Source organism: Canis aureus, chromosome 6, assembly GCF_053574225.1.
Source record: "Canis aureus isolate CA01 chromosome 6, VMU_Caureus_v.1.0, whole genome shotgun sequence".
Classification (NCBI taxonomy): Eukaryota; Metazoa; Chordata; class Mammalia; order Carnivora; family Canidae; genus Canis; species Canis aureus.
Genome location: NC_135616.1, coordinates 1,535,825 through 1,549,018, shown reverse-complemented (window position 1 = coordinate 1,549,018; position 13,194 = coordinate 1,535,825). Strand labels below are relative to the sequence as shown.

Here is a 13,194-nt window from a genome sequence, read left to right as displayed (position 1 = left end):
GCCAGGGGAATATTGAAAAAGAAAACCAGAGCTGAGGGCATCACAGTGTTGGATTTCAAGTTGTACTACAAAGCTGTGATCGTCAATACAGTGTGGTACTGGCACAAAAAACAGACACATAGATCAATGGAACAGAATAGAGAACCCAGAAATGGGCCCTCAACTCTATGGTCAACTAATATTCGACAAAGCAGGAAAGACTATCCACTGGAAAAAGGACAGTCTCTTCAATAAATGGTGCTGGGAAAATTGGACATCCACATACAGAAGAACGAAACTAGACCACTCTCTTACACCAGACACAGAGAAACTCAAAATGGGTGAAAGATCTAAATGTGAGACAAGAATCCATCAAAATCCTAGAGGAGAACACAGGCAACACCCTTTTTGAACTTGGCCACAGCAACTTCTTGCAAGATACAGCTATGAAGGCAAGGGAAACAAAAGCAAAAAGAACTATTGGGACTTAATCAAGATAAAAAGCTTCTGCACAGCAAAAGAAACAGTCAACAAAACTAAAAGACAACCTAGAGAATGGAAGAAGATATCTGCAAATGACCTCTCAGATAAAGGGCTGATATCCAAGACCTATAAAGAACTTCTTAAACTCAACAGCACAGAAACAATCATGAAACGGGCAGAAGACATGAACAGATATTTCACCAAAGAAGACATAGACACGGCCAACAAGTGCATGAGAAAATGCTCCGCATCACTGGCCATTAGGGAAATACAAACCAAAACCACAATGAGATACCACCTCACACCAGTGAGAATGGGGAAAATTAAGACAGGAAACAACAAATGTGGGAGAGGATGTGGAGAAAGGGGAACCCTCCTGCACTGTTGGTGGGAATGTGAACTGGTGCAGCCACTCTGGAAAACTGTGTGGAGGTTCCTCAAAGAGTTAGAAATAGACCTGCCCTATGACCCAGCAATTGCACTGCTGGGGATTTACCCCAAAGATACAGATGCAATGAAACGCCGGGATACCTGCACCCCGATGTTTATAGCAGCAATGTCCACAATAGCCAAACTGTGGAAGGAGCCTCAGTGTCCATCGAAAGATGAATGGATAAAGAAGATGTGGTTTATGTATACAATGGAATATTCCTCAGCCATTAGAAATGACAAATACCCACCATTTGCTTCGACGAGGATGGAACTGCAGGGTATGATGCTGAGTGAAGTAAGTCAATTGGAGAAGGACAAACATTTTATGGTTTCACTCATACAATATAAGAAAAAGTGAAAGGGATTAAAGGGGGAAAGGAGAGAAAATGAGTGGGAAGTATCAGAGAGGGAGACAGAACATGAGAGACTCCTAACTCTGGGAAGCGAACAAGGGGTAGTGGAAGAGGAGGTGGACGGGGGGATGGGGTGACTGGGTGATGGGTACTGAGGGGGGCACTTGATGGGATGATCACTGGGTGTTATACTATATGTTGGCAAATAGAACTCCAGTAAAAAATCCAAAAAATAAAAAAAATAAAAAAGGTTTTGCAAAAAAATATTGTATACATTTTCCAGTAGTTTGAAATTTGGTGTATTTTACTATAGAAGCTAATGCTGAACATACTGATGCTGATAATACTTTAAAACTATTTAGGGGCGCCTGGCTGCTTCAATCAGTACAGTGTATGACTCTGAATCTCAGGATCGTGAGTTCAAGCCCCACGTTGGGGGTAGAGTTTACTTACTAAATATATGAGTAATAGGAATAAGAATTTTAAAAATAAAGCTAGCTAAATTATATGACGTTACCTAGTTATTTTCTTCATAACTAGATTCATGACATTGGTAGCTGAGCCATAATTATTCATTTGAAAAAAAAATTGACTCAGCTTGAAGTCCTTTTTTCTTTTTAGCCCTTACAAGAGGATTTTTTGTTTTATGTAGAAACTTTTGTATTCTTTGTCTCAATATTTTTTATTTAGGGCTGGTGGTCATTTAGTTTTGGTAAATAGAACATCTCAGATGTCATGTTTGAATTGTATCTATTAGAGCAGCCTTTGGCCTGGGGTTGTAGCTGTTTATTTAACCTCATGTTCTTATAACCAGTTTAATTCAGCTATATTAATGCAAAAATAGTAATAAGCTCAAAGTATGTGACTTAGTTTAGTTGAATCTTTTTTATATTTGGCTTTTTTAAAGATAAAAAATCATTGTTATGTGGTATTTGCACATGTATTTATAATCATTGAAAAGCCTTGGTTTAGATAGTATAAAGAAATAAACTCCCAGATTTTTTTTTTTTTACATTGGCGAGAACATTTTAGTTTCACTATCTCCTCCAATTTCAGTTATACAGTAGTTTATCAACTATAGTCACCATGCTATACATTAGTTTAGTTCTCTAAGTAAAATTTAAAATTGAAATTGAAATTTTGAACCTAAAATGTAGTGACATATAAAATTAATGGGAATTGAATTGTACACGTTAATGGTGCTTTCATTATTTATATGAGGCACGGTCCTGAAAATACTGACATAATATTTTTAAAATTTTGTGGTTTCTGTGTTCCAGATAGCAGTCCTTTCCCCTCATCAATTCCACACGCTTTCCAGATTAACTTCAACAGTTTGTACACAGCTCTCTGTGAACAGCAGACATCTGACCAGGCAACTCTCCTCTTGTACACATTGCTCCATCAGAATAGTAATGTTAGAACGTACATGTTGGCTCGCACAGATATGGAAAATCTTGTAAGTATCACACTACACATTTCATGCTTTTTGTATTGTTTAATCTTTTGAAGAGCGGTTTCTTTTCCCAGGAGGGTAAGTATGTTTGCCTGGTTGCAAAGGTGAGGTTGAGAGATGGATGGGGAGCTGCCACCAGGCACAGGGGTACGTAGGACACAGCGCACATGGCAATGTTGTCACAGGGCAGGAGAACACAGCAGCATGACCAGCTTCCCTGTCCTTCAGGACTTTCTCTCCCCGTGATCCAGCCTGATTAAGTCCTTCAAGAAGCGCGGCCTGTTGTTCTCAGGATATTCATGTTGTCGTGGCTCTTTTCAGATGCTAAGTGTCCACCCACCAAGATCATATAGCTAGTCCCAGTTGCAGCAGGTTCCTGCTGAACATGGCTAAGAGGAAGGGTAATATTCCAGCTCAGTTTCCCACATGTCCGTCCCTTCAGCAGGCTTTGACTTGAGGCCTGCCCATGCCGGACAGCACTTACATGCTCTCACTATCCCTATTATGTGAGTGAAAAACTCCGATAGGGAATTTCAGATTTTTGTTTGTAACTAACATGTAAACAAAAATGTTTCTTTCCTTTTTTTTTTTTTTTTTTTTAAGAATTTATTTATTTATTCATAAGAGACAGAGAGAGGCAGAGACACAGGCAAAGGGAAGCAGGCTCCATGCAGGGAGCCCAACGTGGGACTCAATCCCAGGTCCCCAGGATCAGGCCTTGGGCCAAAGGTGGCGCTAAACTGCTGAGCTACCCAGGCTGCCCACAAAAGTGTTTCTGAGTGGAAAAGTAACCTTGTCTCACTAAGGTATTAATGTTATAATTTAAATATATGCTAGAGAGATACCTGTGGGCTGTGTATACCTGAATAGAATTGTAAACATCCCTGAAATAGCCAGCAGCTTGCTGGTGGCATTAGGAATGTTCCCCTGTACCAGTTTTTACAGATTGATAGCAGGATTCACCAGAGATTCGGTGGCCATTTTTTCAGTGTTAAAGTATTGAGTTGACGTAGAATATTAGAATTCATCGAAAGACTATGTTCTATGTCAAGGCAACACAAAAGATAATATATATAAAGTGATGAATGAACCTGTCTGCACACCAGGTATATGTTGAAAACATTGGTTATTTTAAATAGTGAAATTGGATGTAATAGTGTAAAGCTCATATGAGCACAAACTTGGAGAGATGACTTTACTGATGGGAGAGTTGAGAATATGCAGAGGCAGTTCTGAGCATGTCGTATCCTAAGGGAAATGATGACAGTAAACAGCCCATGACACTACTTGTTGTAGAAAGTTCCACCATGATAAGGACGTTGGTACACAGAATGTGCAGGAAACAGTCCTCTGTGTGTGATGACATACACCAGTAAAAGCTTAAAAGGTTTTCTTTTTGGGTTTTTTGGAGTGAGGGGTGGAGGGTTGTATATTTATTTTTGTTTTTAATTTCTGATATGATTATGTTGATAATGTCTCAGCTGATGTCCTTATCTATCTTTTTGCCTTTCTTCTGTAATATTTTTTAAGACTATGATTAGAAAATGGGATTTTGGTAGGATACTTACTAGGCTGATCTGATTTTATTAATAATTTTGTTCTATAATCTTTCCTATTAAGACACATTAGTGTTTGACACATTAGTGTTTGTAAGAATACCTGATGTGTAAGTTCCTGCTAGCCCGAGGCAGACCTGCCTCTCTTCAGTGTCCCATGTTGGCCTACGTGGTCTCTGCAGATCCTGTCTTTACGTGGTGGCAGACCGTCGTACGGGGTAATTGTTTCCTCTACTGGTATCAGAGCTACACACCGGAAAAGTACTTTCAGGCATAAGCTGGTCTGTGTGGTTTTCTTTTTCCTTTAAAGAAACTTATAACTATGAAATTAAAACAGAGTACATAATGAAAGCATAAAGGTTGAAAACATTGGTCTTATGATGAAGTAATTGAAATAGTAAATTAAAATTTCTATTTGATAGGTTTTACCAATTCTTGAGATTCTGTATCATGTCGAAGAAAGAAATTCACACCACGTGTATATGGCCCTTATAATATTATTGATCCTTACAGAAGACGATGGCTTTAATAGATCCATTCATGAAGTGGTAAGTTACCATTGCTTTGCTTAGAGTTTTAGAGTTTCTTAACAGGCAGGTCTTTCTGCCAAGCTTTACTGCAGCCTTAGCATTTCTTTCTTCTTTTCCTTCTTGTGGATGTTTCCGCAGGAACCTGGCTCAGGAATGGTGTGCCTTTCTTCAGATTTATGAAGTGCTTTTTTTCGAATATTAGCCACTGTTAAAAACTCAATCAAAAACGGTTTCTTTAGTTATCAAGGCGAATGTTTTTGCTGCCACTGAGTTAATTTTTCTTCTCTGTTTTGTTTCCCCTTTTTAGTTTGAAAGAAACTGTCAAATAGGCTTGCCTCTTGTATACAGAGTAAGGGAAGCAATAGGGAACAGAGAGAAGGCAGCTGGGAAATGAATGGTCTTCTGTTTTTGAAAATCAGTAACATAATTTAACTCTTTCAATTTTAGTTCTGTGGGTGAGTTCCAACCCCAAACTGATTTTTATCTTCCTCTTTGTATTTTCTTTGTGTCAAAGTAACATATGTATATAGTTTTTTGGGGGAGGTTTTTAAAAAGATTTTATTTTTAAGTCATCTCTACCCTGGACGGTGGGGCTCAAAACTCACAACCCTGAGATTGAAGAGTCACACACTATTGACTGAGCCAGTCAGGGGCCCTAACACATGTACATAATTTTAGAACTTATACAGAAGTGTTGGGTTTTAATGCAACATGATACATCCTGTGTCTACCCTACACCTGATTCCCACTCCCCAAAGATCGATGCTTTTGACTCTGGCCATGTTTCTAAATAACGTGCTTATCTTGTTATTTCATGATTTTTCAGATTTAGATATTCACTGTTCTCTTCCTAAAATGGAAAATAAGTCATTATTCACTCTCTTTCCTGCACATCATGCTTGTTCCCTCTGGGTTCCCAGCCCCCTCTCTGCACATAGACTTTTCCTCTCCTTCCATTTTATTATCATTTTTAGCTTGAGAACTCAGCATCTTCATGATTATAATTAACTAGTATTCTTAGTTCAGCTATGTAATGTATGATAATGGCATTTCCTTTCTTGTTCAAGTTTTGGTTTTTCCATAGCACACAATTACCCAGTTTTGTTTGTTTGTTTTAAAGATTTTATTTATTTATTCCTGAGAGACACAGAGGGAGAAGCAGGCTCCCTGCGGGAAGCTGGATATGGGACTCGATCCCAGGACCCTGGGATCACGCCCTGAGCTGAAGGCAGATGGTTACCACTGAGCCACCCAGGCGTCCATTCAATTGCCCAGTTTTTTATTCACGAACCAATCACACTAAATCAGCTCCCGTACTTCAACAGAACTGAGGACTCCCTGTAAATGTATTAAAATGAGTTACATAGTTTCTTAGTTTCATTTTCTTCTTTGACTTCTGTCTTTAGCAGTGTTGGAGGCTTTACTCAAATGTTTGGTGACCAGTGTTTGTTTATATTTAGAAGTAAGGCACTGAAAAGTTGATTGTAAGTTTTGTTTGTGGGCAGGACTGACTTGCTTTAATTTACTCTAGGTGGTCTGTTTTTCTGGGCACTCTACTATCGACTTTTCTTTTGGAGGGATCAGTTTCTCTGGGGGCTCTTCCATTCATTCTGCTGTGGGGATCTAGTGGAAGAGGAGTTAGGGCTTTCACTCTTAATAGGGTACAAATACTCTTTTCTTTCTTTTCTTTTCTTTTCTTTTCTTTTCTTTTCTTTTCTTTTCTTTTCTTTTCTTTTCTTTCTTTTCTTTTTTCTTTTCTTTCTTTTTTCTTTTTTTTCCTTGTCTTCAGTAGGGTTTTTGTAGCATGTTTATTCTTCTCTGATGATGTTCCATTAAAACTTTTTTTTTTGTCTCTTACATGGTGTAACCATCGCTTCAATTAAGATTTAAGGAATCTTGACACTGTAAAAAGAGGATAAAACATAAAAATTTCTTGATTCTTGTGTTTAGTAAAATACCACCAGCAAGAAAGAATTTGTATGGGTTGTCTCATTTTTTATAGCATTTATCTTTAATAAGAAAAACCAATAAAATTTTTAAAAATATTTAAGTTGAAATATAAAATGTGCACAAATTTTGAAGGTACTTAGGAGTTTTACATATGTGTATACCTGTGTTGCTGCCACCCAGATCAAGTTATTGAACACTTCTAGCATAACAGAAATGCCTTTTCCTGGCCAGTACCCCACAACCAATCAGTGAACTACTATTCTGACTTTCCTCCCAACAGATTAGTTTTTCTCTCTCCTTGAATTATGATGTGCTCTCTATTTTTTTGGCTTCTTTTACCCATCAGAGTATTGCTGAGATTTACCTGCGTTATTGCATCATTATTTGGTTCTTTTGTATTATTAGGTGCTATTCCAGTGTATGAATATGCCACAGTAAATTTATTCATTCTCTTGGTGGTAGATATTTTCTTTTTTTCCCACTTTAGGACTATTTTTGATAAAGTTGCTGTGCCCATTTTTGCATCTGTACATTGGCAGACATACACACTCATTCTCTTGAGTATACACCTAGGGTAGAATTGCTGAATCAAGGTCAGGTGTGTGTTTAGCTTGACAAGACAGTGATAAAACTGAAGTTGTGTCCAGCCCTGAGTTCACAGTTCCACTCCAGGGCTCTATAGGAAGGACATGCACAAAGAGGACATGCTTATTAATGGTTATCCAGCAACCTTGTTGATATTAAAAAATGTTTAGGGCATGCAGAGTCTAACAGGGTGCTGGCTACATCTAGAGAGCAAGACAGGGGGGTGAAAATGGGGAAGGGTACACTGCGGCTTCACCTAGGTCTGTAGTGTTGTAGTTGCTTCAACAGCATGGAAAGCAAAACAGCAAGTAACTACCAAAAAGAACTTTGAAGCAAATATGACATGTTAAGATTTGACAAAACTCAAAGATGGATACACTTTTTATTATATCATTTTCTATACTTCTTTGGTATCCTTATTATATTTATAATTAAAATTAGCAAAGGAGTTTGAATTAAAATTAAAATTTCTTGACTACCAAAACAGGGATGGTAAGATAAGGAAGGCAGTAAGTTCTATCCACATTCAGACTCAGTTTCTTTTTTTTTTTTTTTTTAATTTTTTTTTAAATTTATTTATGATAGTCACAGAGAGAGAGAGAGGCAGAGATACAGGCAGAGGGAGAAGCAGGCTCCATGCACTGGGAGCCCGATGTGGGATTCGATCTTGAGTCTCCAGGATCGCACCCTGGGCCAAAGGCAGGCGCTAAACCGCTGCGCCACTCAGGGATCCCCCAGACTCAGTTTCATAAGGATTTCAGGGTATTCCAGATGACATTTCAAGTTCAGGTATTTTAAACAGATTTTTTTCCCTTCAGAATTTGGCTTTCTTGTTGATCTCTGCTTATTTTTATTTTTTTCCTTTGCATATGTAATAGTAAAAATGAACAAGTAAATGTTTCTACCAAAGTTATCCACATGGAATTATTAGATGTGGATTTAATTGTCCACGAAATAGATTCTGATACTGATTTTTGGTTTGAATTAGCATTTCCTAATATCCAATGGTGATGAGCATTTTTCCATGTACTTTTCATATACTTATATATCTTTTGTGAAGTATCTTTCCAAATTTCTCCCATTTTTAAAAATTATACTTTAAAAAGTTAATTATAGTTTTAAGAAAAATAGAATTCATGTATCCTTCACCTGATTTCCCTTAATGGCAAGTGTAATTGCAAAACAGTAAGTAATACAGTATCACAACCAAGATATTGATATTGACATAGTCAAAATACAAGACATTTCCATGACCACAGGGATAGCCCTCTGTTACCTTCGATAGCCATACTTCCTTTTAAAAAATTGGGTTTTTGTCTTATTACTGAGTTATAAGGCTTCTTTATATATTCTAAATCACATGGATTTTTTTCCAGTCTGTCAGTATAGTGCATCATAATGAATAAGTTTTGAATATTCAGTCAACCTGACATTCCTGGGATAAGCTGCACTTGGCCATGATATATTCTCTTTTTATATATATTTGATTAAGTTTTGAGCTTTGATAGTTTTTTTGTCTATCGTGGAATTGGTACATTTCTTCTAGGGTCTTGAATTTATTCCTGTAAAGTTGTCCATAATTTTTTTTTACTTACTGTTTTTTCCCTGACCTTTTTATATCTGTGCTAGCCATAGAGACATTATTGCTGTCATTCTTAACTTTGGAATATGTATTATTTCTGTCTTATTCTACCTCTGACTGACTAGGGGTCCATCCTTCCATCCTGTCTTCTTTCTTCCTTTTCTGTCTTGCGTCCTTTAAATCTTTTGAAAGGACCAAGTTTTAAAAAAGGTTATTTATTTTAGAGAGAAGGGAGTGCATGAGTGGGGGAGAGACAGAGAGGGGGGTAAGCAGACTCCCTGCTGAGTGTGGAGCGTGATGTGGGGCTTAATCTCAGGACCCTGGGATCTTGACCTGAGCCGAAACCAAGAGATGACTGCTAACCGACTGAGCTACCCGGGGGCCCCTCAAAGGACCAACTTTTGATTGCATTGGCTTTTCTCTGTTTTCTTCTATTTCATTAATTTCTACTTTTAATTTACCTTCTTCTGCTTACTTGAAGCTTTAACTTGCTCTTTTTTTATAAGTAGAAACTTAGATCTTTGATTTTAAATCTTTCTACATTTTTACTATAAGTGAAATATATGAAAATTTCTAAGATATAAACCCCTAGAAAGATGACCAAGAAAAAGTTACATATGTCTATCACTGAGAATTTATAGGAAATCAGAACAGATCCCACAGATATTAAAAAAAGTTCAGAGGATACTATGAGTAATTTTATGCTATAAAATTTAAGTGTTAAATGGACAAATTTCCTCCACTCCCAGAAACAATTTAACCAAAGCTCATGAAAGGAAAAAGAAAAATCAAAATAGCCTGTTTAAAGGAACTGATTTTGTAATGTGAAGTCATTCTAAATAGAAGATTACTGTCCCAGCTGATTTTTACCTATGAATTCTTCTGAAAACTAAAGGAAGAAATAACACTGATTGTATATAAGCTCATCTAGAGAGTAGTAAAAAAGGGAAGTCTTTGCAATTCATTTTATGAGGCCAGTATACTCTTTATGCCAAAAATCCCGAAATTTGATAAAGGAAAATTACAGGTAGATTTTTAATTCAGAGGCAAAAATTTAGTAAGTGGCACAAATGTAATTATAAACCTTGTAAATCTAATATTGTAGAATGAAATAAAGCAAAGAGTAAAAAGAACATTTTTATGTAAATAACAATATTCCAGAAATGTGAGGATGGTTTAATATTAGAAAATATCTGGACGCCTGGGTGGCTCAGTGGTTGAGTGTCTGCCTTTGGCTCAAGTCATGATCTCAGAGTCCTGGGATTGAGTCCCATATCAGGCTCCCTGCAGGGAGCCTGCTTCTCCCTCTGCCTGTGTCTCTGCCTCTCTCTCTGTGTCTCTCGTGAATAAATAAAAACTTTTTTTTTTTTTTAAAGAAAGTTCCTTAAAACTATATTAGAAAATCTCTTAATGTGTAATTTATTAACTTAAGAGAGAAAAATCATACAGTCATCTCAATAGGTACAGAAAAAGGATTTGATAAAATTCAACACATATTCATGATAAACAAAATTCTCAACAAAATAAAGGTAGAAAAGAAACTCCTTGTCTTAACAATTTCTCCCAAAACCTACAGTTAAAAGCATTATACTTGATTGGAGAATTTTAGAACTATTTTCTTGAAAGCCAAAATGAAGAGGATGCTCTGTATTACTACTCCTCTTCAGCACTTTATCAGAAGGCTAAGCAGGTCATTTAAATTTGAAAAGAGAGGAAATCTAAATGTCCATATTTATAGATGTTTTGATTGACTACATAGGAAATTCAAAATAACTCTAATATTAGAACTCTTAGGAAAGTTGAACAAATCTTCTGAATCCAAGATCCATATACAAAACAAGTACAATTTCTACACACCAGTAACAAGACGTTTCAAAAATATGATCTAGAGGGATGCCTGGGTGGCTCAGTCAGTTAAGTGTCCTACTCTTTATTTTGGCTCAAGTTGTGATCTCAGGGTTGTGAGATCGAGCCCCTTGTCCAGGTCCATGCTAAGCAGGGAGTCTCCTTGAGATTCTCTCCCTGTGCGCTTCTTCCCTCCTGTTTCTCTCAAAAAAATAAATAAATCTTCAAAAATGTGATCTAGAAATACTCTTTATAATGGCAGTAAAACTGCAATGAATTTGGGAATCAGTGTAAGAGAGGAAGTGTAAACATTTTATGACAAAAATTACTTAAGGATATTAAATGTGACTTAATAAATGGAAAGAGACACCATGTTCATGGATAGGAAGACTCTGTGACAGAGTTCTTAATTTTGCTTTCAAATTAATCACTATGTTCAGTGCATTCTTGATCAAAAATCTCAACAGTTTTCTTGTGAGAGTTGCAGTTGACCCTTGAGAAACATAGGTTTGAACTATGTGGGTTAACTGAAACATGGATGTTTTCAGTAAATACCAACTGTGATTGTATCTTCTCTTCCTTAGTGGGCTTATCATTAAGTATATTTTTCAGGAGTCAAAAGTTTGACTTTTGGATGGATTTTTGACTGTGTAGTGGGGGTGGGTACCCCTAACTTCCACATTGTTCAAGTCTCAACTGCAATCCCTGAAATCATACTGAATAAGTATATAAACCATGACTTAAAATGTTAACAAATTTGACTACATTAAAATGAAAAATTTTCATGATTAATAAAGGTGGAAACAAGCCATAGGCAGGAAGATGAATTAGCAGAATCAGTTAGAAAAAGAAAGTATTCAAGAGAAAAATGCGCAAAGTAATAGAAAAAGAAAATACAAAACCTGAATGACCAGCAAGCATTTTTTTTTTAACATTTTATTTATTTATTCATGAGAGACACAGAGGCAGAGACACAGGCAGAGGGAGAAGCAGGCTCCCTGCAGGGAGCCCAATGTGGAACTCAATCACTGGACTCTAGGATCACACCCTGAGCTGGAGGCAGACACTCAACCACTGAGCCACCCAGGTGTCCCACCAGCAAGCATTTTTAAAGGATGTTCAACCTGATGATTTGTCAGGTCATGCTAATTAAATTAACTGCAATATTTTGCACTCATCAGTTTGGCAGGAATTCTAAGCTCTGTAAAGAATTGGTAAGGATCCAGAGAAAGAGGGCTCTCGTATACTGTATAAATGAGCAGAACTACTTTTGAGGGGAATCTGGCCTTTTACATTCCTCAAATAACCTGCAGAAGTAAATATTCTGCCTCCCAGCAATTCCATTTCCTGCTTCGTATCCTAAGAACTTTTTCAAAGATTCACAAGAGCGTATTTGAAAGAATGTTCACTATAGCATTGTTGGTAGTATTAAAAATTGCAAATCGCTGATTCCATAAATGAACTACTGTAGAACAGCTAGAATGGATGAAAGAGCTGTGTGAATTGATAATGAATCTCAAAAATCTGCATGGTAATGAAGCATCAAATTCCGGCTGCCAGAGTTTAGAGAATAAGGTCAGCGAGGAGTGGCTAGAGGGCTTTAGGACTTCAGAAGCAAGATATTAACATTTGATAAAATGGTGATGGATACAGTGGTGTTCTTCATTCGAGGCTACTCAACTTCCATGAACTTCCTGTGATGACAGAGACCTCTGTGATAACTGTGCTGTCTGAGATGGTAGCACTTGTAATATAGCCAGTGTGACCGAGGAATTGAATTTATAATTTTATTAAAAATTAATTTTAACGTAAATACTGGCTTTGCGGCTTGTGCTACTGTGATGAACACTGTTGTTCTGTGCTTTTTAGTTTAATAGTGACCCAAACCTACACTTATTTTAAAAAAGAACTATTCAGTGACCTTGCAGTTTCGTTTTCTAGCAAACTCTTGGAGATTTGCTTATGAAGTCATTAAGTATTAAAAACTGGATGGCTTCAGCAATCAGACAACAAAAAGAAATAAAAGGCACTCAAATTGGCAGAGAAGTCAAACTCTCCCTCTTTGCACATGACATGATACTGTACCTAGAAAACCCAAAAGACTCCTTCCCAAGATTGCTAGAACTCGTACAGCAATTCAGCAATGTGGCAGGATACAAAATCAGTGCCCAGAAATCAGTGGCATTTCTATACACTAACAAGGAGACTGAAGAAAGAGAAATTAAGGAGTCAATCCCATTTACAATTGCACCCAAAAGCATAAGATACCTAGGAATAAACCTATCCAAAGAGGTAAGGGATCTATACTGTAAAAGCTATAGCACACTTCTGAGAGAAATTGAGGAAGACACAGAGAGATGGAAAAATATTCCATGCTCATGAATTGGAAGAATTAATATTGTGAAAATATCACTGCTACCCAGGGCAACTTACACGTTCAGTG

At 37.0% G+C, this 13,194-nt stretch overlaps 1 protein-coding gene across 4 annotated transcripts in view; it reads left to right on the top strand.

Moving 5' to 3' along the window:
• The window catches only part of DYM (dymeclin), a 341,383-nt gene that overhangs the window by 140,835 nt on the left and 187,354 nt on the right, over positions 1-13,194 (top strand). For all 4 annotated transcript variants that reach the window (XM_077899788.1, XM_077899791.1, XM_077899790.1 and 1 more), the window contains 2 exons: positions 2,528-2,706; positions 4,682-4,807. In XM_077899788.1, coding sequence (XP_077755914.1) covers positions 2,528-2,706; positions 4,682-4,807 — 305 coding nt within the window. The remainder of the gene's footprint in view (positions 1-2,527; positions 2,707-4,681; positions 4,808-13,194) is intronic.